Source organism: Leptopilina boulardi, unplaced genomic scaffold (genome assembly GCF_019393585.1).
Source record: "Leptopilina boulardi isolate dan_hultmark-lab unplaced genomic scaffold, ZJU_Lbou_2.1 LbouV2_165, whole genome shotgun sequence".
Lineage (NCBI taxonomy): Eukaryota > Metazoa > Arthropoda > Insecta > Hymenoptera > Figitidae > Leptopilina > Leptopilina boulardi.
The window spans coordinates 4,872,012-4,899,416 of NW_026137713.1; the positions used below are offsets into that span (position 1 = coordinate 4,872,012).

At 23.5% G+C, this 27,405-nt stretch overlaps 2 protein-coding genes, 1 long non-coding RNA gene and 1 other non-coding gene across 4 annotated transcripts; 3 read left to right on the forward strand and 1 right to left on the reverse strand.

Annotated features, from left to right (window-relative positions):
- Nucleotides 1-44: 44 nt before the first annotated feature.
- Nucleotides 45-2,973, reverse strand: LOC127277138 (kynurenine formamidase). The gene is made up of 8 exons (XM_051297996.1): nucleotides 2,771-2,973; nucleotides 2,254-2,344; nucleotides 2,087-2,188; nucleotides 1,749-1,883; nucleotides 1,341-1,419; nucleotides 886-1,077; nucleotides 592-739; nucleotides 45-289 (listed from the first exon to the last, which is right to left on the reverse strand). The coding sequence occupies exons 1-8, from the start codon at nucleotides 2,780-2,782 to the stop codon at nucleotides 158-160; spliced, it is 891 nt and encodes a 296-aa protein (XP_051153953.1). The 5' UTR covers nucleotides 2,783-2,973; the 3' UTR covers nucleotides 45-157.
- Nucleotides 2,974-3,797: 824 nt separating this feature from the next.
- On the forward strand, nucleotides 3,798-16,385 carry LOC127277142 (uncharacterized). The gene is made up of 3 exons (XR_007842326.1): nucleotides 3,798-4,001; nucleotides 4,435-4,563; nucleotides 16,156-16,385. It is a non-coding gene; the product is annotated as an uncharacterized LOC127277142 (long non-coding RNA).
- Trnar-acg (transfer RNA arginine (anticodon ACG)) lies at nucleotides 8,055-8,127 on the forward strand. The gene has a single exon. It is a non-coding gene; the product is annotated as a tRNA-Arg (tRNA).
- A 124-nt stretch (nucleotides 16,386-16,509) lies between the features above and the next one.
- LOC127277135 (innexin inx2) lies at nucleotides 16,510-22,725 on the forward strand. The gene has a single exon (XM_051297994.1). It carries the CDS (start codon nucleotides 16,737-16,739, stop codon nucleotides 17,823-17,825), a length of 1,089 nt encoding a protein of 362 aa, XP_051153951.1. The 5' UTR covers nucleotides 16,510-16,736; the 3' UTR covers nucleotides 17,826-22,725.
- The last annotated feature ends 4,680 nt before the right edge of the window (nucleotides 22,726-27,405 follow it).

The following is a 27,405-nucleotide window of genomic DNA, read 5'->3' on the forward strand; positions in this document are numbered from 1 at the left end:
AAATCGATTTCCTTACGGAGGCTAGAAAATAATTCGAGTATTCCTTTATTGTTAGTAATAATAGTAAATAGTATTCTTTATTGATATTTAAATTTACAATTTGTTTAAATTAAAATTTATTTCGCTTTTTAAAAACAAATTTTTAGTTATTTGTTTCTTATTTTATATGTTGGAGAATTAATTTTGTTAGTTGAAAATCACAGTGCACGAGATTTTCAACAATATCAAAATGATCGATATTATTTCGTAGAAGAAGAAATTCCACATTATCAACAAATTCCACAAGTTTCTTAAAAAAAGAAAACATTCAATTTAGTAATCAAATAAAATTAACAAAAAAAAAAATATTATTGTTTAAAACATTTTTGTTATACAGTAAATATAAAATTATAATTTATTATTAATATATAAATATTTCTTTTCTATGCAATTTTTTATATTTATAAATAATATAATTTAAAAAAGAATATCTATTGATAATCAAGGGATATTTTGTTTTATTTTTGAATTAAAATAAAATTTATTAATTATAAATTATAATTTTATCTTTTATTATACTGAAAGATAATAGAAATATTTTGTTATTTTCACCTGTGAATATCGTATCGATTCTTTAATAAATACAGGAGAATCACATTCTCCAACTGTGACGATTACTTTTAAATCTTGAATTATTGTTGACTCTGTTAATGAATCATTTTGTTCGATTGGAGCAAAACTGTATAATTTCACTTCTTGTCTGAAAAAAAAAATTTTCTTCCTGTATATGTAAAACTATTTTGTTTCTTTTTTTTCTCTTTTTTTCTTTTTAATTATTATTTTTTTTAATTTTACATATTTATTGTTTTAATTTTATTTTTCATTAAATAAAAAAGTAATACTTACGGTGTTAATTTTAATGCATCATTCATACTCGTTGTTAATAATGGTTTTAAATCGTAAACACCAGCGATTAAAATTAAACCTTTTAATAAATTTCGATAGCCCTTTTCAGTCATTGAATTTAGCCAATTTTTATCATGCAAAAGACTTGCCGCTAAATGAGCTCCTGCACTGTGACCAGCTATCCAAATTTTTCTGGAGAAAATATAATTAATTTTTTTTTTTCAATTTAAAAAAAAATGATTTTGTTTTACAAAAATAAAATCAAATAATTAATAGGTAAACAAAAAAAATTTAATAATAATATAAAATAATTTTCAATAAATTTAATTTATGGAAAATTATTTTATTAACAAATTTATTATTATTATTATTATTATTATTATTATTAAAATAATATTTTTCTGAAATTTTTTTTATTAAAACTTATTTTTTTAGATAATATTTTTAATGTTTACCTTGTTCCAAAAGCATGTGCATCTTTAAGAATTTTCTCCACAAAAATTTTTATTTCCAACACTATCTCAGTCAATGAAACTGAAAGATAATTTAATACAAAAAAAAAGAAATATAAATAAATATACGATTATTATTTATAAAATAATATCGTACTCTAGGATAATTTGAAAAAAAAAAAAAAAAAATTTTTTAAAGAAAAAAATTTATTATATATGTACTATATATTACTTTATGGGGTAGAAAAAAAAAGTTATTTTTTATTAATAAATGTATTCATTTGAATATAATAAAAAAAAGCGAAATAAAAAAATAAATGAATAAAAATAAAAAACAAATCTATAAATAATTCTTTCTATTTGTAATTAACAAGAGACATGTATATATATATAATAAAAGAAAAATTGTACCGTTTGGACATAAATCATAACCACAGACAATAACTTTAATTCCTTGTGATACCAATGAAGATACTGGAAATCCAGATAAATCTTTGGTGAATTCCATCCAATAACCGCCGTGAATAAATATAAAAATTGGAGCATCTAATATTTGAGAAAAATTAATTAACAATTTAATTAATTAATTTAATATTGTTAATTATTATTAATTATTTTTTTAAAATTATTATTATCATTATTGATTATTAATTTTTTTTACTAATTGTTATTATTATTATTTTCAGATTCTTATTATTAATTATTTTTATTAATTATTATTAATATTAAAATTATTTTTTTAAATTTACCTTTGGGCAAATTTGTACCGTAAATGTCAAATTTTGTCCTTTCAGTTGTACCATAAGGAATATCCAATTCACAACTTATAGAACTTCGAGCCTTGCTTATAACTATAGAAGCAGGTAAAATTTATTATTATTTTTTTTTAAAAGAAAATTTACATTATTTTACTTACTTTCTTCACATTTTTTAAAATAATGCTCTAAAAGTTTATCCGAATCCCACCTTTTGCTCCAACAACTTGGCCAATATAATTTTTCATTCTCCTTAAAAAAGAAAAAAAAATTGATATTAAAAGTAAATATAATTAATTTCGATTAAGGTCATGCGATTATTGTGTTTTCACTTGTAAATAATCGCAGGGTTTTTTTTTTTTTTTTTTGTAAAATATATGATAAATTGTATGTACTCAAAAATAGTATAAGGATACTATTTTTGAGTTCTCTATAAAATTTTATCTCAAACTTATCAAATATTTTGCGATAAAACCTGTGGAAAATATTTACATACGTAAAATCACAACAATCACATGACCTTAATTAGAATTTTTTATAATTTTTAAATTTTTATTTTAATTTAATTACCATTATTTGTAATAAAAATTTAAATTAATATAATAATAAATTTTAAATAAAATTATTTTTTAAATTAAATAATTATTATTTATATTATAATTATTATTTATTACTTACTGATTGTGCCATGTTTTTGTAAAAATATATGAATGTTTAAACAAAAATAATAGAGATACTTTATAAAATTATAAATGTACTCTCGGCAAAAAGTGAAAGTAAAATGGACCTTGTAATTTGAATCTTATTTTCCAATGAAGCCTGATAAAAAAAAAATGTGTTTTATATCGCCTTTAATTTTTGCACCTTATAAAATGTTACTACATCTAGTGTTCGTGTTTAGTAACATTAAATTTATAAATTCTGTCGGCAAAGTAAATATCTCAAGAGATAAATATATATTTTTCATTTAATAAACAATGAAAAAAATAAAAATGTAATTTACAAAAAAAAAAAAATTTAATTTAATTTCTATACAATAATTAAAAAATATTTAACGTTAATAATAATTGTTTACAAGTTATTAATTTAATTATTATTAATAATAATAATAATAATAATAATAATAATAAATAATTATTAATAAATAATAATTAATAATAATAATAATTAATATTATTAATATTATTAATATTATATTATTATTATTAATATTATTATTATTAATAATAATTAATTAATAAATAATTATTAGTATTTCTTTAAAATTCACTAATAATGATTATTTTTTATTGAAAAAAATTATTATCAAAATTTTTCACAAGTTCATTCTAGAACAGGAAGTCATGAATAAAAGAAGGTTTTAAAGAAGCACCTGTGTAATACATAACTCGTTTTAGCTTGCATTCGACGAAATAATGCGTCACTAGGTAAATCAGACCTAAGAGCTGTACAAATTTTTCAAGAGAGTCATTAACATATATGCGAAAGAACAAGCTTTGTTCGACCAGTCTGAAAACTTTTTTTTTATATATATATATATATATTTTTTTTTTTGCCATACCATATTATAATATTTCTTATAAAAGAAAATATTAGATAAAATTTACTTATTCAATTAGTATTTTCTTTTTATTTTACTAATTTTTTGTAGTTTTAATAACATTTACTAATTTCAAAATTCAAATATTTAAAATTGTCACGTGACGCGACTGTAGCGCTTCTAGTGTTCACTATCGGTACTATTTAGCAACGTTAAATGGCCCTTCTTTCACGTCAAATATTTTTCTATAAAATTATAAATATTGAATATTTAAATTATATTTAAATTGAATTAAATTAAAGAAATCATTATTGAAATTATTAAGATAATATTTGTTGATGTTGACAATTATCATTTCCAAGACTTATTGTAAGTACAACCGTGATTTATTTGTATCTATTTGAATCTATTTGTATCTATTTGTATTTATTTTTTATTTACTAATATTATAGAATCGCATTTTCATAGAAAAGTATAAATTCTTTCGTTTGAAATTGTTTTAAAAAATATTAAGATTTATTTATATTTTTTTTTATAATTATATTATTTTCGTATATAAAGTCCTAACCTCAAATTTGACAGCTAATGTATTTAATACAAAATATAAAATAATAATTATTAATTAAATTAATAATAATAATAATAATAATAATAAAATAATAATATAAAATTGAAAAATATATATTTTAATTTCTTTTTACAAATAGAATGCAAATAATTAAAAGTAAATATAAATAATATACATTAGATCGAAAAAAGTAAAAATGTTTTTTTTTTTTAATCTAATAGGTATTTTTTTCAGTAAATTGTTATTTCACAATAATAATTCTTTAATATATAATAACGACTAAAGTTCAAGGAGAATTCAAATAGATGAGCGTATAAATTTTTTGCAAGCTTTGACAAAACGCATTTTTCTGACATCTTGTTTGTAAGTATATCTTTTTTCTGTATATAACATAATATATATAAGTAAAAAAAATGCATCGTTTGAAATTAACTAAAACATACACAGAATATGTTCTCAAGAAAATAATACAAAAGAAGAGACAAAGGAAGTATGCGCTTCTGTAATACGCTACTTTCAGTGATTCTCAGTTGAAAACAAAAATCATCTTAATTTTAAGAAATTATAATATTGCTAAATTTGAAAAATTAAAAAAAAAAAATATTTCTCGTTCGTTAAAAGATTTCTCGGAAATTTTAAATGTATATTGAAAAATTTAATTTAACAAAAAGAAAATTTTTTCTTTTACAAATTAACGAAAAAAAAAATTAAATGAAAATTAACGAAGGTAATTAATTATATATATTTTTTTTATTTGATTATTTGATTACTGCAACTTTGAAAATAAAATTGAAATGAGAATCGCTGGGACGAATCGCACCCCTGAAATACTTAGAGGGGCCTATGGTGATGGTTAAAACCAGAAAAACCGGCCATTCTCTCTTTCCCCACCTGGTGGTCCCTTTACCCCACTATTTTCTTCTCCTCTATTCGTATATATTTCCTCCCACCTGGACGTTAGCCACGTTGGCATCAGCTACCGTCTCTACTGTCTTTCTATATAAGTCCCCATTGGTTCCATAGAAAAATACTTTTTTTTTCTTTTTTTTTTTATCTACTCAACATTCTTTCTTCTCTATTCTGTAATTTAGAAAATATATATGTTCAAGCCTGAATTTTTAACCTGTCGTTGTACTCTCTAAATTTGAATTCATAAAAAATAACTAATTCGAAAGTAAAAATCCCATTCACTGATTCAAATATACTAATATTTCTATTATATATTTAGTTAAAAATAATTAAATTTATTTTTAGGTTCTGTAAAAATAACTGAAATTAATTAATTAATGATTAAAAAAAAATCATTAATTAGAAATTTCATTTTTAAAGAATTTTATTAGAAATAATAATTTTTTTTTGACAAATTTTCCTTTTTTTGAATTAGTCTATTTATAACAGAATTTCTTTTTATTCAAAATTTTACATAACATAATTTTTAGCTATATCGAATTTTTGGCAGAATTTTTATTTTACAATCATTTTCTTTACATGACTTTTTATTTAAAAGAATTTTTATTAAAAAGAATTTTTATTTAAAAGAATTGTTATTAAAAATTAATTTTAATTTAAAAATTCTTGATTTAATTGAATATATTTAAGCGATACGAATTTTTAAATGACGGAAATTATAATTCAGCGAATTTTAATTTGTTCAAATTAATTTTATCAATTAAAAATTCGTACAAATTAAAATTCGCAGATATAAAAATTCCTACTAATAAAAATTCCTACAAATAAAAATTCGTACAAATAATAAAAATTCGGACAAATTAAAATTTGATGATTTGGAATTTTTGTCATTTAAAAATTCGAATCACATAAAATTCGATTGAATGAGAATTATGCTAAATTAAAATTCTTTTCATAAAAATTCTTTTGATTAAAAATTCCATTAAAAGAAAATGACTGTAAAATAAAAATTCTGGCAAAAATTTTGTTAGGTAAAAATTTGTATAAAAAGATAAAATCAGTCAAATTTTAAATCGAAAATTGAAAATTCGTCTAAAAAATAATTATTTCTAATAAAATACTTATATTATTAAAATAAAAATTTTAATGAATGATTTTTATAGGAAATTCCCTGAGTTTTAATGTTCTTAAAATTTTTAAATTTGCTTATAAAATCAATAGATGTCTTAAAAATTATTTGCAACTTAAAATAAGACTAATTTTTTCACTTAAAAATAAGAATTTTATTTTATTGGGTCTGTAGGAGAAAATTTTAAGTTTTCTTATGAAGTATTTATTTATTTATTTATTAAACGGGCTAACAAAGCCCTTTCGTACAAGGTACAAAGTACAAAGCAATCAAACTTACTAACTAAAAAAACTTTTATTAATACTAAAAAGTATTAATAAAAAAAATAATAATTAAAAATAATAAAATTCAAAAGAAGAGTAGAATTAGTTACTATTAGTTTCAATTATAATAATGGTCATTAAATTCATGGTCGTATCAATATCGTTAGATATATTCTACAAGACACATATTCTCAATTAGAAATTTTCGACATATATTTTTTTTTTATAAATTCCAAAGTTGTATATTGTCAGATTGAATATTTTATATTTGCCATTTAGAAAAATTAGTGTAATTCACTGAAAAAAAAAATTTATTTGGATTCAAATAATCGGTTACTTGACTATTATTAAATAAATATTTATTTATATCAAATAAATAATTATTTGTATCAAATAAAAAATTATTTATATCAAATAATTATTATTTGAATGGTATTTATTTAAAATACAGAAATTATTGGTTCAAATACAATTTAAATAAAAATTATTTGGTTCATGTAAATATTTATTTGATAAATAACCAATTATTTGAATCAAATAAATTTTTTTTTCAGTGCATATATTATGAATTTTAATAAAGAAATAATTCGATTTTTATAATGAAAATATATTTATTATTTTATTTAGTATTTTTATTATTTTTATTATTTTTATTCGTAATTAATAGTTCAAATTATGTAGTTTTCCAGTTAAAAAAAAAAAATTACTTTTATCATGTCTCAATTAGAGAAAAGTGTGTCATCATATATATACTTAAGATTGTACCTTGTAAAGTTATGTAAATTGTTAAAATTTTAATCTATACACGAAATCAAAAAATATAGATCAGTATTTTATTTGTAAAGGTATATATACTTGTTGCTCGCCCTCGACATTAAATATTTGAATTATAAAAGGGGACAAAAGAATGTACAACCTAGAAGGGTTAATTTATTTGACCTAGCAGCCACGTTTGTTCTCAATTAGTCTTGGAGACGTTTGGATTATTTTCCATCTCTCTGATCAGCAGAGGAAATCAAAAAAAGGGCGTTGCTTTTATTTTATTTTTTTTTTCAAATCCATTCACAGTCAAACTGTTATATCTTTATCGAAACACGATTCACCAGATTTATCAAATTTTTTTTTTTTTTGCTGTAAAAGAAAAAAATTATTTTAAGGGAGGAAAATATGTCTTATTTTAAAATGAAAAATATTTTTAAAACAATTATTACTAATAGTAATTACTATACTTATTTACTAATAATTTACTAATAATTTACTAATAATTTACTAATAATTTACTAATAATTTACTAATAATTTACTAATAATTTACTAATAATTTACTAATAATTTACTAAAAATTTACTAAAAATTTACTAATTATTTACTAATTATTTACTAATTATTTACTGATTATTTACTAATTTTTTTTACTATTTATTTTATTTTTACTAATTTTCAAAGTAGACTTTTATTTTATTTCCCTTGTATCATCTTATCTCAAGAGACAAGATAAAATCATTATTTAAAATTTTGGTCGTTGCAAAGTTTACGAAATTTTTCTAGCAATATGGTCCTGTGGCGCAACGGATAACGCGTCTGACTACGGATCAGAAGATTCCAGGTTCGAATCCTGGCAGGATCGTTAAAATTTTTTTTTTATTTTTTTTTGCTTTCCTATTTAAATATTCGCCATTTTTTTTATTCTCTTTCATCTTTTTTTTTTTTTTTTTTGACAAAGAAAAATAATTATTCTTTAAAAATTATTGATATTCAAAGTAAAATTTAGATTATAGAAACAACTCACGACTTAAATATAAATTTCTTTTGAAAGATGTATGTAACTGTGAACTGTATTATGCGATTCCATAAAAACGTGAGTCCCATTTACTAATCAGAATGACTAGTCAATTTTCAGAGTTCATGTATTGAATAAAAGTATACATAAAAGAATCAATGACATTAGTCATAGTTTACCAGTTTAGATGAAAAAAAAAAAAATTATACTTTTATTTTCATTCACGTGTAATGTTATTAATTTATCATTTATTAATAGATGATTTAATTGTCATAGATAATTAATAATAGAAAGAAAAACTATTAATTTTAATATAATTTTTATTTTGAAAAATAATTAAAATTATTTTATTTTTAAATTATCAATAAAAATGGTTTTTTAATATATTAATTAATTATTGATATACTAAATAATTATATAAATAATAATATAATTATTGATATAATGATACTATTTATTTTTATTGTTTTTAATATATTAAAGCAATAAAATAAAAAAATAATTTATTATTATATCAATAATTATATTAATACTTAACATATTAATAAATTATTTAATATATTAATAATTAATTATTATATTTTAAACCATTTTTATTGAAAATTTAAAAAAAAATTATTGAAATTATTTTTTAAATAAAAACTATATTAAAATGAATAATTTTTTCTTTTTTTTTTTCATACAGTGAAGAAAACTGTGTTTGCGTTTATATTTCTTAATTATATGAAAAGAGAGATATTTTAGTGTTGAATTAAGTTATCTTTTAACAGCAATAATTTATGCTGTCAAAATGTTTCTTTTCTCTTATTTTATGAAAAGCAGTTTAAACAATGTCGGTAACTTTGAAATTAAGATTGACTTATTGCTCGTCGCGGAGAAAATCTCTAAATGAGAAAGATTATTGCTAATTCTCATAATAATAATAATAAGTCTTATTGTTTTCAAGTTTTCACAATAAATTAAAATTAATTTCTATTCACTAAAATAAATTATTTATTTATTATTTGTTTAGAGATAAATGTAAAATTGTTTAAACATAAAAGTAATTTCATTTAAATAAATAATAAATAAAAATAAATTTAAAAAAAGTATTCATTAATTGATTTCATAAAGAATTTTTTTTTGAGATTAATAAACTACTTAAATTTTTATATGTAACGTTACATCACATTTCGACTTCATATTTTTTTTTTTAGGTCAAGAAACGATATGTTCTTTTATGTATATAGAAGCAAATCGTAAAGCAAAAGGTATAAATAATGCGAGATAGGATGATGTCTATGCAACGTGTGTGAGCATTAAAAACCACGTGTCTTCTTTTTTTTCTGTTATCATATAACGAAAAGACATTTGGTAATAATTATTATTGCCCTACATTTTTCCTATATACGATGAATTTAATTGTATTCCGTCGTATACATAATCCCTTCCAACGCAATGCTTTCTAATTGATAAGACGTTTTATTGATTTTTTTTTTATTTTACACTCGATTGCACGCACAAAGACATGAAAACATGATAAAACCTTATTAAAATTAAACTCCCGCCAAAGATAAAAACGAGTTAATTATATATATATATATATATATATATATATATAAGTCAATAATAATAAAATAAAAATAAAAAAAAATAAATAAAAGATTTTACAAAAATTAATGAAAAATAATTTGCATATTTAATAAAATATGTTTGTTATTTTCCTTGACAGTTAAATGATCGTAAAGTTTCATTATCTCATTGTAATAATAACAAAAATAGACTAGAATAAACCGCAGAAGAGACAAAGATTATTTTTTCTTAAAAAATTAAAAAAAAGGTCACAAATTAATTTTTTTTTTTTTCAATAAATAGCAAAATTGATATATCTTTTGTTGACACTAAAAGGGGAAATAAAATTTATGAGTTTTTGATATATTAGATATATCACAAAAGTGTTATATATCTTGTATCAAATCTGATTACAAGATGAAAAGTAAAATACAAGTGATTACAAAATATATTAGAATTTTTTTTTATCAAATCCGGATATAATGTTAGATATTTGACTTCCCCCTTATATTTAATGGAATTTATTCGTCATAACCAACGCCTATATACATTCTATATCGCGCAATAATAATCGTTTATATATGTACAATATGAGCGCAATGAAATATGCTTGTAATAAATACTTACAAAGAGTAAAAGGTCTTCTTTGCTATATGTATATATAGTATTTTTGGCCTTGTCTTACATGCAACGAAGGGTAACCAACGTGATTATACAGTTAAAATAATTACTATATGTATAAAAGGCGCTCCAGTACTTGTGAAAGAAAAAAAAAAATAAAAAAAATACTGTTAAACTTTTAGTACATATGTATATATAATTGCAACAATCTGTAATTTTCTTCTAACGTGTAAATTAGAATTTAATTATACACAGGAAGGAGTAAAACTATTAACAAAGTCAATCGATAAATGTAATTTATATATTTCTTTTGAATTTGTTAATAATTGCATTAATTTTGTCCTTCCGGTTTGACGGCATTCTGAAAAGTCGCGCGACACTTCTATACAAAATTTTATTAGTTCGTGGCGTATATTGATTTAATTATATGACATAAACTAATAAAATTATTATACAAGTGCCACACGAAAAAAAATTTACTTGGAACAGCTAAACGTTTCGCTCAAAAGTTTTACTTTTGTTTCACATGGAGAAAAATGGGATTGTTGTGCAAACAATTTTTGGATTGTTGTCAGTAGATTTGTTGATATTACAATTCGAAATATTAATATTACAATTCGGATTGTTGTCAATACAAATGTATGTTGTTTCAACAACAATACGAATTTTTTGTTGTCAGTTTTGTTCAGTTGCAGAAGCAAACTTTACTGTCGATTACTGATGGAACAATCCGGATTTGTTCAGCTGACAGGTTTATTGTTCCATGTCACGTGGTCATCTTGAATTCTCGCAAACAGATCGTCGCGTCGTTTGCTTCTGGTACATGTGCCACTTTTGCTTTTATTATTAATTTTTTTTTTAAATGACAAAGTGCTGTTAAATAATGAATCCAGTTAAAGTGAGAAATCTATTGCAAGTGTAGTGAATGGATGAAGAGACAATTTCATTGTTTATCGATAAGTTATACTATTGAACATAATCTCACCTTAAAAAATACAAAATGTATATTAAATATTATTTAACAACAAATTTCAACTCAAAATAATTTTTTGGTATCAGGTCGAAGAATTTGATTCAAAAGCTGCGCATGTTCCACAGATTTTAATGCAAATAAAACTATAGTGATATGACCTACGGAAATCTGCTATCGATTATTTTAGAAGGCGAAGAAACTGAACAAATTGTATTAGACGGATCAAAGCTTTGTTAATAAAACAAATTGTATTGCCGATTTTTACAATTTAGTTTTGTTATTTCAATTGTTCCATAACAATTTTCTTTGTTCATCAAACAATTCTGTTTTCTTCACCGTACAATCCCATTTTAACAATTTTTTTTGTCCCAACAACAACACAGAAAATTAAAAGACATTAAAATAAGCTGCAACGCTTATTATTTTAATACCAAAATGTATTAAAATCAGCAAAATTGTATTAAAATAATAAGCGTTGCAGCTTATTTTAATGCCTTTTAATTTTCTGTGAAATATAGAACTGCTGGTTCTATATTGACAATCCGGAATTGTTGTGTGGACTTAATTTTAAGTATTCTTTTTTTTCTGTGGCGAAGTTAAACCTTTCGCTATTCTACTGAAATCTTTCGCTGTTTTAAGTAAATTTTTTTTCCGTGCACGATTTTTCAAAAGGACAGGAAGGATCCTCCTTTAACCGGAAGGATGCAGCATCTATGCAATACGGAAAACAGGATTTACCTGAAACAGCGAAAGGATTCATTACAATAGCGAAATATTTAACTGAAACAAGTAAAACTTTTGCTACAGTAGTCAAATAAATAATAATAATAATAATAAATAATTAAGTTAATAATTGCAAACATATCGCTGTTCCAATGAAACTTATCGATGATTCAGATAAAGATTTTTGCCCGTGATAGCTAAATTATTTAAATTATATATCACGGAAAAATATGTTCATACCTGGAACAGCGATATGTTTCACTAAAACAGAGAAAATTTTCGCTATTCTAGACAAACATATCACTACTCCAGATAAAGTTTTTCTTCCATGATACTTATTTTTAATTAAAATTTTACCATATTTTTCTAAAAAATTTGTTTTGAAAGCAAAATTTTGGCATATGATTTGAATGAAAGTTTTGCTGAAAGAATAAATTCCTATATATGTATAGAGAAAAATTGAAAATGATGAATAGCATCAAAAGACAATTTTGAGTCATAATAGATGAATCTTCAACTGGGCTCCATTGTATATAAAGATAGATTAAATATCGTGAGTGTAATCTTCACAATGTTTTCCAATAGAAAAAAGTCATTCAACAAGGTATGACGCATCCTGAGAGAATAGTTTACAATCTTTCACGAATATACCCTTAAACGGCGTATGTACATATATACATGCATTTAGCACACAGAAGAATATAAAAATATATTTCTCGAAAAAATCATTAAAACTTAGTCAGAAATAATGATTGAAACAATGAAATCATTTTTAAATGCTACTCCCAGCGTTTATGTATTTCATAAGAATTTCAATTCAACAGAATTTTATAAAATTCAGACACTTCTTCAAATCGAATTTTAAAAGAATTTTGAAAATAGCAAAATTTGAAATTTCAATTGTGAAGGGAATATAGTAAGTTTTTTCCAGCTTTAATCAAAAACGTTAATGAAAGTCCTTGAATACACACAGTAAAAAAATATGAATGACTTTTAATGGTAATTTTTCTATATTGTGTGTATCATAGTGAAAAAATATATATTCATAAGAAATTTTGAACGTGCATTCATCGTGCAATGTCCTTCCATTTATCTTCAAAGTCGATCCTTATCCACATGTTATATGATGATTGAAAAATTTTAATGCAAGGCATTAGTGCGCTTCACTCTCGAAGAGATCTAAGAATATGCACCTTGACTCGTATTTCGCGAACAGATCCCTCGATATATATACTCCTTGTAGTTCAAAACCGCAGTGAAAGGATACGCGGAATTATGCATGCAGTGGCGTCGCAGACAAGAATTTATACAAAAGTGTATTTTAAATTATAAGATGATATTCAAAATTAATTTTTATTTGCCGTATATTTTTAAATATTTTTAGCATTATTGTATATTTAATTATACTTATTATTATTTTAGATTTTTTATTAGATAAGAAGATATATTTTCTACATTTTAAAATCATAAAAAACTTTATTCTATTATATATTTAAAAATATAAAGATAATATTTATATTCTGATGACGCATTACCGACATAGAAATCTACCTTACCGACTGATGATAAAACAGGAAAATAACAATATAGAAAACTACCGACACAGAAATCTATAATACCGACTGATGATAAAACAGGGAAATAAAAATATAAAAACGACTGACACAAATATCTACCTTACCGACTAATTGTAAAACAGAAAAATAAAAAAAGTACCGACACAGAAATCTACCACACCGACTGATGGTAAAACAGGATAATAATATATAAAAATTGCCGATACAGGAATCTACCTTACCGACTGATGGTAAAAGAGAAAATAAAAATATAAAAATTACCGATACAGGAATCTACCTTACCGACTGATGGTAAAACAGAAAAATAAATATAAAAAATTACCGACACCGAAATCTACCATACCGACTGATAGTTAAACAGGAAATAAGGTTGTAAATTCACCGATACAAGAATCTATATTACCGACTGATGGTAAAATAGGAGAATGAAATTATAAAAATATCGACATTAGAACTTACCTTACCGACTGATGGTAAAACAAAAATTAAATATCCTTTTTAAATTGTTTTACCATCAGTAGGTAAGTTTGATTCCTATGTCGGTAATTTTTATATTTTTCTGTTTTACTATCAATCGGTAAGGTAGATTCCTGTGTCAGTAACTTATTATATTATTTTTGCGTTTTACCATCAGCCGGCAAGGTAGATTCCTATGTCGGTAATTTTTTTTTATATCTAATGGTCTCTGCTACTCGTATACTAGCAAAAATTGTTGAGAACACTCTTCTTTCTTAGAAAATGGCTTCAAATTCAAGGAATGAAGCAAGAATTATTTTTTTACTGTAACAATTTATTGTTAACATTAAAATAAGACTTATTTCTTGTGTTAAAATAATTTTTCTGTTTAAAAAATAAAGATTGTATTACCAAAAAAGTTTTATCATGAAAATGAATGGTACTTGACCAATTTTATAAAAGATTAGGGATGTATCTTCAAACAAGTGGACACGAATAAAAACTTGATAAACAAAAGTAAATTATTGATTGTATTGTGATACTTTGATAAAGTAAGCTAAGACCACACATAACCTATATATATATTATTACAATGTGATAACTCGGATATTTGAGAGTGAATATGTTTAGAATTTGTGTTTATATTTAGAATTCTCTGCAATTGCGCTTCTTGATCGCTTCATTGTAAGACAATATGGAGATAATAATTAATTTTTTTCATCACAAGGAGATTATAATTGTTTCTATAAATATCAGTTAATGAACTTTTAAAAAAAATGTTATGTCAAAGTTATGTAGATTTTTAAATTTTTATCTAATTTTAATTTAATTATTAGTCCCAATAAAGTCCCAAGTCCCCCCCCCCCAATATTAGTCCCAATGTTACACCCAGAAAAAAGATTTCTTTGTTGCAAAGAAATTGTTTATTTAATTTATATAAATGTTTCTTTGACCCTATATCATCATCAGTTAGAATTTCTTTGATTTAATGCACAAATTTTTCTTTGAAATTAAGAAGCTTATTTTTGTTTCAAAGAAAAATTTATTTTGAATGAAAGAAAAAAAATTAGTTTCTTTAAATCAAAGAAATTTTTTCCCTGCGTGTAGTTTTCCAAAATACAAAATGGCCGATCCAATATGGCGGACGAATTTTTTAAAAATTAATCAGATTCAGTTGAAACTTGTTACTCGGGGGTTTTTGGGGTCGCCGGTTACGAATCCCATGTTAGTTTTCCAAAATACAAAATGGCGGATCCAATATGGCGGACGACTTTTTTTAAAAATTAATCAGATTCAGTTGAAACTTGTTACTCGGGGGTTTTTGGGGTCGCTGGTTACGAATCCGATGTTAGTTTTTGAAAATACAAAATGGCGGATCCAATATGGCGGACGAATTTTTTAAAAATTAATCAGATTCAGTTGAAACTTGTTACTCGGGGGTTTTTGGGGTCGCTGGTTACGAATCCGATGTTAGTTTTTGAAAATACAAAATGGCGGATCCAATATGGCGGACGATTTTTTTAAAAATTAATCAGATTCAGTTGAAACTTGTTACTCGGGGGTTTTAGGGGTCGCTGGTTACGAATCCGATGTTAGTTTTTGAAAATACAAAATGGCGGATCCAATATGGCGGACGAATTATTTAAAAATTAATCAGATTCAGTTGAAACTTCTTACTCGGGGGTTTTCGGGGTCGCTGGTTACGAATCCGATGTTAGTTTTCCAAAATACAAAATGGCGGATCCAATATGGCGGACGCCTTTTTAAAAATTAATCAGATTCAGTTGAAACTTCTTACTCTGTGGTTTTTGGGGTCGCTGATTACGAATCTGCATTTATTTTTTAAAAATTCTCAAAACTATATATTATATAAAAATATTTAAGCAAAAAATGCAAATATTTTGCCAATGTTTTTCTAAATTTTGTTGTTTGTATTCCATGAACAATAAGAGAAAAAAAAAATTATTCTTGCAGGTGGTATTATCATGGTTGAGTGTAAATCGTGGGAGTATTACAAGAACCACAATATATATACATCTATCTATATAAGAGTGAAGCCTAAAGGAGATTAGAAATCGCGCGAAAGGGACCACACACGTGCGCACAATGTTGGTTACCATGACAACCATTGGCAACACTGTTGCGATTGTAGCGCTCTATATCATTTTGAAGCGTGCGTGTATTCCCGAGGATTTGCGATCAGAACCGAGTGTTTGAAAAAAGGGGAGAGGGATGTTGGTGGGAAGGGGAGGGGGGGATCCGTTGTCTTTTTTCCGCGCGCGGTGTAAAACGGTTCGAGGGGAAATAGCATTTTGGAGAGAGGGAAGTCCCGTGTCCAACGATTCCATGGTCCCCAAGCGCGCTAGGCTTATGCCTTCTTCTATATTATAACCGAGAGTACACGAAAACAGGCCGTGCAGCGAGTGTCGTATATTAGTGCGTGTGGCGTCCTGTATGTCTTGACGCTTTGGAATTTTTTTTTTTCGGGAGGAAAAAAAATTTAAGACTGAGTGAAAAAAATAATTTGTAAAAAAAAAGGAAAAAAAAAATTAGACATGTTTGACGTTTTTGGTTCGGTGAAGGGCTTGTTAAAGCTCGATGCAGTTTGCATTGACAACAATGTATTTCGACTTCATTATAAGGCAACTGTGATTATTTTAATTGCCTTTTCACTATTGGTTACATCAAGACAATACATTGGTGATCCAATTGATTGTATTGTTGATGAAATTCCATTAAATGTTATGGACACTTATTGCTGGATTTATTCAACATTTACAATTCCAAATCGTGTGGGAATTATTGGCAAGGATGTCGTTCATCCCGGTGTAGCATCACCGCAATCAGATCGCGATGAAGAAGTGAAATATCATAAATATTATCAATGGGTATGCTTCACATTATTCTTTCAAGCAATTCTTTTCTATGTACCACGTTATCTTTGGAAAACATGGGAAGGTGGTAGAATAAAAATGCTTGTATTGGATCTTAATTGTCCTGTAGTGACTGATGATTGTAAATCAGAACGACGTAAATTACTTGTTGAATATTTTGCAACTAATTTACATACACAAAATTTTTATGCATTTCGCTTTTTTCTTTGTGAAGTTTTAAATTTTATCAATGTAATTGGACAAATTTATTTTGTTGACTTTTTCCTTGATGGTGAATTTTCAACGTACGGCTCTGATGTTCTTAAATTCACTGAAATGGAACCCGAACAAAGAATTGATCCAATGTCAAGGGTCTTTCCAAAAGTGACAAAATGCACCTTCCATAAATATGGTGCTTCCGGTACAGTGCAAAAGTTTGACGGTTTATGTGTATTGCCATTAAATATTGTTAATGAAAAAATTTATGTGTTCCTTTGGTTTTGGTTTATATTTCTATCAGTATTGAGTGGTTTAAGTCTTGCCTATAGAGCCGCAGTTGTTGCTGGACCAAAACTTCGTCTTATATTATTACGTGCACGTTCACGATTATCGCCAAAGGATCAAATTGAAATAATTTCTGAAAAATGTCAAATTGGCGATTGGTTCATTTTGTATCAATTGGGTAAAAATATTGATCCACTCATCTATAAACAACTCATCTCGGAACTTGCATCAAAACTCACCGGCAAAGAAGGAATGCAGAATGTATAAAAAAAAAAGGAAAGGGAAGTTTTTTTTTAAAATCTCATTAAAAATGAGATTTTGTATTTTTTTGAAAAAAAAAAATTAGCATCTGTAGATTTGTTTATGATTGAATTTGAGGGGAGAAAGGGGATAAAAAAAAGAGGTGGGAGGAAAATGGGAATAGAGAGGGGGTGGGTCTCAATCAGCTGACCTGTGATAATCCGATTTAATTATCAAAAAAAAAAATATTCTGGGAATTTTTTTCCATCAGCTGTAGAGAAAATCAATATTGAACATGGCTCTAAATTTCAAGGATAAAAAAATAATTTTCAATTATCTTATTTTTCTTTTTTTTTTGATTTTGATTCAAAAAATGTTATTTTGAATTTTGAAAATTATTTCAGTCATCTTTGCTTTCATCTTCAGAATCATTTTAGAATCATGTTTAAAAAATTTTGAAAATCATTTTTGAAATCATTTTGAAGATAATTAAAATAAAAATTTTTGATTCCGTGGGAAAATATTTTTTGTGAAGTTGGAGTCTGTGCCGACAGGTGGCGATCGTCAATATTGAGCAAAGATTCCTCAGGATCGGTTGCCGGTTTTCTTTTTTTTTTTTTTGGAGGACCGCTTCCAAATCCGCCCATTCTCTTTGTATTCCCCTCCATATGCATACTCATCGATTATTCTGGTAAAATACATGTCGATTTATTTTTATTTTTAATTTTTTTTTTTTTTTTTTCTCATTCGATGGACGTATTTAAGGGAGGGACTGCCCAGATTCTTGGGCTGTGGACCAAGGCTTCGTAGACTCTTAATTGTGTGATAAAAAACGGGGGACGGCGTTCTTCTTTATTCTCTTTTTTTCTTTCATCCCAAAGTGTATAGCGTTCCCCAGGAAAAAAAAATGCAATTCTTTTTATTTCAATCAAAAACTTTTCTTTAAATTTTTTTTTGGGACATTTCAAAAATGTCGGAAAAAAAACAATTTCCAGTGAAAATTGAAAGTAATATTTAATTACTTATGTTAATTAATTCTTTAGTAAATTTGTTAATTAATTTGTTAATTAATTATTTAATTAATTAATTTTTTTAAATTATAATAATGTAATAATAAATAAATGATGTAAAAATATTATATTGTGCAAATATTTAAGTGTATAATGAAAAAAAAAAAAATTTTGCTAAAATTACTTTAAAATGAGGTAATCGAGTCTTTGAACTCTGGACCAGTATGATTAGCGTAGCTGATGAGAAAAGAAAATAAGGAAAAAAATTTTACAATTCAGGCGATGATAAAAAGACAAAAAAAAAATCGGTACTTTTTTCTCTCTTTTTTTTTGCATTTTCTGTTCTGCGTGGAACGCACCAAAATTAATTAAATTAATATTTATTAACTACATTAATGTTAATCAGTTAATAATATTATTTTTAAAATAATAAAGAAAAAGCAATTTTTTAATAAAAATAATTTAAAATAATAATAATAATATAAATAACAATAAAAGAAGAACGACCCGATCCTGACTTTGTTAGGAATAGTAATAAAAAAAAAAAAAGACGCCCCGCGAAGTCCGCCCTTGGACTTTAAAAGAAATCGCCGCACAAGGGCGTTACTTTCGCCGAATTAACATTTGGAAAAAAAAAGCAGCGAAATCTATAAAGAACAATCTCCCCCTTTTTTTTACTATTTTTTTTTTTTTTTCTTTTTTTTGCCGAAGAAGGGACGAGATTGCGCGCCGTCCTCCCCAGTAGCGTAACTTCTTCGTCCTGTACCAATTTTTTTTTTCGCTATTGCAATTAGACACTAGGTCATAGGAAAAAAAAAATATAAATATATTATATATATATAGATAGAAAAAAAAGAGAGAGCGAGAGAAAAAGAGTGAAAAGTGTGTATAGATATCCGATATATAGGTATATATTTTATATATAATTTATTGATATATAATATATTATAATAATATATTATTATATAATATATATATATATCCTATATGTATTATATATATTTTATATATATTATATATTTTTTATATATCAATTTTTTTTTTTTTGTAAACAAAGTATTTTCTTCCATTCCGCACAAAATAAACGAAGGGACCAATAATGAATTGTATTTTTGTATTTTTGTCGCCAACAATAATAATTAATAATGACAAATGTTATTTTCAATTTAATTATTTATATATATATATATACGGTAACAAAAATAATTTTAATAAAATTAGATGAATGAATTTTTTTCCTAATTTTAATTTTTTGTTACTCATTTAATAAAAATGTTCGAACAGGGTGACTATTAAAAATTGCGCTCAACAATTATTATTAATTAATTAATTGGTAATTATTAATTGTAATAATTATTAATTACTAATTATTAATTACTAATTATGAATTGTAATAATAATTAATTATAAATAATATCTTCGTTTTTATTGTTATTATTGCGAAAAAAAAGTGCTTTTGGGAGAAAATTTCTCATTTATTTAGATAGAAAAAAAAAATACGAGCTTCTATTAATGTTTAATAAAAATCTTCACCCTAAAAAGGTTCTTTTTAGCAACAATTTTATATCAATGTAATTATAATAGATTTTTAATCATGATTAATTCAATTGTAATAATAATAATTATTATGATAATGCGCATTGTCGTAATTTAAGTTGTGAAATTTTCATGCAATAAATCCCTTTCGATAAATTTTTTTTGTATTTATCAATTTTATCATTTTTTGAGAAAGTAAATAATTTTTTTTTAAATACTCAATGGCTTTTTTTGTTCATTGTACATTAATTTTTTTTACAATACTTTCTTTTTAATATATACACATTTATGCGAAAGGGATTAATTTGCGAATTTTTCAAGTTCCAGAAGCAATTTGTGTTTTTAGACTATATAGAAAATAGGAGAAATGAACTTAGAAGACAATAAAAAGTACATTAACGATTAAAGTACATTTTTTATGAATATTATTGAATTAATGAATGTATCACTATTATATATATATATATATATATATATATATATATATATATATATATATATATATATATATATATATATATATATATATATATATATATATATATATATATATATATATATGAAATGATATCTTTCCCTGAAAAAAAAAAAAAATAATCGATGCTCAAAGTAAGACTGCCAATTTGTATACTCGCGGTTTTTTTTGCAATTTTTTTTTTCTCTCAAAGAAAACGCATTAATATTTTCAATATAAATTTTTGTTTTATAATTTTTCATTTTTGGTAGAATTTTATTCTTAGCTAAAAATTCAAATTTTTTTACAGAAAAAAAAATTGTTCCTTTTTTTGGGTCAATTTTTTTTTTCAATTCCAACGAGGTTCAACGAGGTGCATAATAAATAAATTCTACTCTCGTCTTGTCCTCGAAACGTCAGGCAAAAAAAAAAAATTGAATTTTTTTTTAATTTTGAATTTTAGAAACAAAATTTATATTGAATGATATTGAAATGTTTCTTGAAAGTTTTTATTGAAAATTTATTTATTTATTTTAATTTACACGAATTTACAAAAATTTTAATAAGAAAATTAATAATAATTTAAAAAAATTATTAATAAAATTGATAATTGATAATTGATAATTGATAATTGATAATAAATAATAAAAATTAATAAATAAATAAAAATAAAAAAAAAGAGAGAAAAAGAAATTTTTTTCCATCTGTACAACAGAAGCTAAATTAGGAGCGGTTAATAATTTAAGTCTTAGCTTGTAATTACGTTCTCTTTTTTTTAGGAAAAAAAAAAACAAGCGATAAAAGTGCCTTTTTTTTGCAAAAAAATCTTCACAATCTGCAGTGATTTTCAATATTAAATTTTTAAATCGAGAAAATTTGAAAAAAAATAAACGATTAATTTTTCAATGATTTTTATTTATTATCCTGTACAAATCACGAGAATTGTAACGGTTGCTTTTAAAACCGTGAGAGATAAGAATAAGACTGCAGATTGCAGAGATTAAATCGTATATATATATAGTTAGCAAAAAAAGTGATAAATGACAATACAACTATTTTTATAGTTTTTTTTTGGTAACAAATGGCTAAATTAAATAAAAAAAATTTTCATATCAGATTAATAAAAAGAATATTTTTTTTGCTCCTTTCACTTAAGGAGAGCGAACTCTCGCGTAAATCAGGATAAATAATTATTTCGTTCTTCTTAACTAATATATTTTTTTTATTAGCGAAATATTTATAAACCTGGAGTTTCGCTTTTTTTCAATGAAAGGGATGAGAAAAGAATTTGTAAATTTTTATACTAATGCAAAAAGAGAGAAAGAGGTGAGAAAATTAAAAAAAAAATTTGAATTATGTAAAAACTATTTTAAAAAAAATATTATTGTACTGAAAATTGAAAAGGCTGAAAAATTTTGTAAAAAGAGTTTGTATAAATAAATTTGTTTATAAAATAAATTTATTTATAAATAAATGTTTTGTAATTTTTGTATAAAATCAAATTTTTCGATTTCAAAAAAAAAAAAATGCGATTATGTAATTTAAATGTAAGGGTTATCGCTTTTTTAAAAAAATGGAGAAAAAAAAATACAAAACGTATGGTTGTATTGTAATATTAAAAATTAACATCTATAGATGTTAATGATTTTTTTTTTTTTGTAAAAGATGAGAATTATTGCTTAACCTTCTTTGCTTTGTTAGTTTCGACGAACATTTATAGTAACAATTAACTATATTTTTTTGCACATTCCGTCGAGTACTTGTTTATAGAAAACAGTATATATATAATAATAAATACGCGAGTGCAAAAAATTAAAAAAAAACAAAAAAAAAAGGGAATGAGAAAGAGTGAGATTTAGCATTTTAGAAATGAAATTTTTGCATGAACGAAAGTTATTATTATTATAAAATAAACAATTCCAAGAGATTTATATTTTTTATTTCAATCCTGTATTTTTTTTTTTCTTTAAACTATTTTATTCTAGTTTTTATAGACAATTAATTATTTAAATATTTTTAAATTATTTAAATTTTTTATTAACTATTCAATTACAGTTTTTAATTAAAATTAATTTTTAAATAAATATTTTTTAATTATTTCGATTGTTATTTAATATAGAATTTGTCATTAAAATTTTGTAAATTGCAATATTTTGTCTAAATTTTAGATTTTGTTAAATGAACAATTCGAATTTATTTTTAGTTAAATAAAAATAAAAATTAATTTATTTAAACAAAAAGGGAATTTTTTATTTACTGATTGTGTATTTTTTTTTTTTATGGAAAATATTTATAGAAAATTCTAGATTCGTAATAGATGAATGTTTCAGAGAGAGAGGAAAATCCATTTTAAGGTAAGTATTTCTTTTTATTTCCTTAAAAGGAGAAAATCAACGAGTTCCAATTTTATCAAGGAAAATGGACTTTAAATTACGATTAATATAGTTCAATCAAGTAAATTATTTCAAGTTATTTAATAATTAAAAATACTGTATAATTATTAATTAGTGGATGATGTAATATTTTTTTTCATAATTAATTATTTAATTAATCTGTTTATTATTTAATTTAAAGAATTAATTAATATTTTATTTATTACATTTATTAATTTATAAATTGTCACATTTATTTAATTGTTATTAATTTATTAAATTTATTAATTTGTTAATTAATTATTTAGTTAATTTGTTATTTAATTTGTTAATTATTTATTTATTACATTTATTAATTAGTAGATTGTGGAATTTATTTTTTTTGGTTAATTAGTGTATTAATTTGTTAATTAATTTTTAGTTATTTAGTGTATTAATTTGTTAATTAATTTTTAGTTAATTTGTTAATTAGTTTTTTAGTTAATTTGTTAATTAGTTTTTTATTTAATTTGTTAATTAGTTATTTAAAAAAAATAATTGTTTAGTTAATAGAAAAATTTAAATTAAATTATCTTTAGTTAAAAAAAATGAAAAAAAAAATTTTGTTTTTTTTATTTTCACTAAATATATAGAAACACAAAGATCAGAAGAGTACATCTATATTTATATATAAATTTATAAAAGAGTAGTTTAGTCCCCTTTTTATTATTAAAGGAGCAAAGCCAAGTGCAATGTTCTTTTTATAGCGTTCGGTGCCTTTAATTTACGACCACGTTCTTTAAATATGAAAATTGCAACTAGACACCGGATTAAACGTAATGGTATATGACCTTCAATTGATTTTAGCATAATCATTCCAACAGGGTACATCAAATACGTGCGAGACTTTTTATTGAAAAATTTATTTTTCATTGGAATAATTTTTTCCGGATTCTCTATTAGAAAAAAAATTATTTTTTTAATCGACAAAAAAATTTACAAAAATTTTTTTCTATTTGAAAAAAAAATGAAAACAAAAAGACGATATTTTAATACAAAAAAAAAAAAAAAAATTTCATTTAGTTACTTATGAAAATTTGTCCATGGTTTGACAAGATAATGAAAAATAAAGTCATTTAAGATTTTCAGTCATTATCATTATATGAGTGTGTTATTCGATACAATATAAAATCCCGACCTTCGATGTGTCTAATCTCATATATGAATGTGTGATAAACAAAATATTTCTAGAGAAAGCTTCGCAATAATCCATTATTATAATTGTATATTATTTAAACAATATATGTTAATTATAATTTAAAAAAAAATTTTTAATTTTTACCAATTTTCAAGTATTATTATTTTTTTTTACTTTAAGAAATGTTTCATTATTAGAACATTAGAAGAAAATATAAAAAGTATTTGTTATCAAAAACTTATATAATTACTGTCTTATTAAAATAATTAAGAAAAATTTATTTTTCAAAATTTAATGTTTTTCTTATCGAATAACAATTATTATTAATTTGAACATAAATTTAGATTTAAATCATTTGTCTAAATTAGATAACAATTTTTTTTTTTCTTAATTTACATATACAATTTTAATCAGTGGAATTTTATTCGAAATTATTTAATTCGCGGCCCAAAAGTTTTTGACGGAAATTAATTCGAACAAATAAAAGTTCTGATAAATTAAAATTCGAAAAAATAAAAATTCTGACAAATGAAAATTCAAAAAAGAAAAATTCGACTAAAATTTTCATTTTTCCAAAATTGCAAATCACCGACAAAATAATTGACAGAAAAAATTTTGACAGGAAATAAAAATTTTAATTAGAAATTATCAATTGTCATTGGTTAATTTCAAAAATTGTTTTTTCGGTCATAGTGTAATTTCGGACAAATTAAAATTCGGTAAATTGGAATTTCTGTCATTAAAAAAAATTCGAATTTAATTTTTTTTTTTTAAATTAAAGGAAAATTGTCTTTTTTAATCATAAATAATGAATTTAAATTTTCGTATTGTGGGTGTGTGAAAGAGTTTTGAGAAGAATTTAAAATGTCTCCTTTTAGGCGCAAGAAGTAGTTGAGCAAGATTATTATTATTATTATTTTTTGTCTATCTAGAGAAAAGAAGAAGAAGAAGAAAAAAGAAGTTGAAGGTGAACGTGACATTGGTCACGTAAAGATGGGTAAAATTTTATAAATGGTTCCCGAAAGATCCTGTATCGAAATAATGGTGTCCAAGAAGGAAAAAAGAATGGACACGCGGGGTTCTCTTTGAGATGAAAGTTGCTCCGTTGCTTCGACTCGTGTGAGGGCAACGTCCGGTCAAAGTCCCTTATACAACTAAGATCCTATACCACAATATATATATATATATATACAAGGTGATTTTTATGTTCCGAACACCCCGAATTTTATTTTCTTCGAATTTTTGCGACGCCGAATTTTAATTTGTCCGAAATTCACAAATGTCCGAACGAACAATAAACAGAAACGAATTTCGGCGCAATTTTTCAAAAATTGACCAATTAGAAATTATCAAGAAAATCGTGATTGGTCAATTTTTGAAAAATTGCGCCGAAATTGTTTTCTGTCGATTGCTTATTCGGTCGTTTTTAATTTCGGACAAATGAAAATTCTGTGCCTTAAAAATTCGTTCAAATAAAAATTCGGTGTCTTAAAAATTCGTTCAAATAAAAATTCGTTTTCTTAAAAATTCTATAAATTAAAAATTCGTATAAATAAAAATTCGGTCAAATAAAAATTCGGACATATAAAAATCAAACATAAAATTCATTCATAAAATTCAAAAATAAAATTCATTTAAAAGTGATTTTTATGTTCAAATTTTTTGTTATTTTCATTTTTTTCCTTTTTTTTAAACAAAAAAAAGGGGAATTAAAAAAAATTCTTTTAGGGGGTCCGGAAAATAAAAATCACCCTGTATATATTCTAAAATTTCACAAGACTTGTGGTATACAGTGGGTACCATATTCTTTCTACTATAGTCTCCTTTTTCTAAAAATCTTATATTTGTACCTTTCCTGCGGAATCTTTTGTATTCCATCATCTTTAAACGCTGACATCACTTTATCTTTCCTGTATTTATTTAAGATGCTTTTAAAATTCTAAACCTTCTCCTTTGGTAACCGGAACCAAAAAAAGGACGTCCCTAAAAAAAAAAAAATTCATTATTCTCAAATTTTTATTTTTTAATTTAATTAATTCAACGAATTTCAAAATTTTTACGAATTTTTATTCATATGAATTTTTAATTGATAAAATTTTAATTGCAACGTCGAATTTTCATTTGTCCGAAATTACAAATGACCGAACAAACAATTGACAGAAAACAATATCGGCGCAATTTTTCAAAAATTGAACAATCACGATTTTCTTGATAATTTCTAATTGGTCAATTTTTGAAAAATTGCCACGGAAATTGTTTTCTGTTGATTGTTTGTTCGGCTATTTGTAATTTCGGATAAATGAAAATTCGGTGAATTGGAATTTCTGTCATTTCAAAATTCGAATAAGATAAAATTCAATTGAATGAGAATTCTGTTAAATTAAAATTCTTTTAATTAAAATTCTATTAATTTAAAATTACTTTTAATTAAATTTCTCTGAAATTAAAATTCTTTTAATTAAAATTCTGTTAATTTAAAATTACTTTTAATTAAATTTCTTTTAAATTAAAATTCTGTTAATTTAAAATTACTTTTAATTAAAATTCTGTTAATTTAAAATTACTTTTAATTAAATTTGTCTTGAATTAAAAATTCTTTTAAATAAAAATTCATGTAAAAAAAAAATGAATATAAAATAAAAATTCTACAAAAAATTCATTAGCTAAAAATTTTGTTAAATAAAAATTCGGGTAAAAAAAAAATTTCCATTAATTACTAATTCAAAAAAATGAAAATTTGTCTAAAAAATACACATTGTTTTGCTAATTTCGAAAAAAAAATGATTTTTACAAAATAGTTTGGAATTTTAAACTTGTGGCGCGAGGGAAATCCGTTTTCCCAGATGGAAAACACGTTTGCCTATTATAGATATAATGATGGTCGTAATGTGCCCCAAAAATGTTTCAAGAAAGAAATTCCAACCTTGAAGAATAAGGACCGCACCTATATAGGATTTGTATACACGTATTGTTCAAAATTAGAAATTCTTGACTTTAAAGATCCTTTTCTTATTCAAAAGTAAATGCTCGCAGGTAAGAAAGTATTACAGGTGATTTT

Excerpts from the sequence above, each read along its gene's own strand:
- LOC127277138 (XM_051297996.1), bottom strand. Across the intron at positions 1,420-1,748 it reads TTATGATTTATGTCCAAACG|TTTCATTGACTGAGATAGTG; the intron begins GTACAATTTTTC and ends ATTATCTTTCAG. Across the intron at positions 290-591 it reads AATCGATACGATATTCACAG|AAACTTGTGGAATTTGTTGA; the intron begins GTGAAAATAACA and ends TCTTTTTTTAAG.
- LOC127277135 (XM_051297994.1), top strand. The coding sequence starts at position 16,737 with ATGTTTGACGTTTTTGGTTCGGTGAAGGGCTTGTTAAAGCTCGATGCA.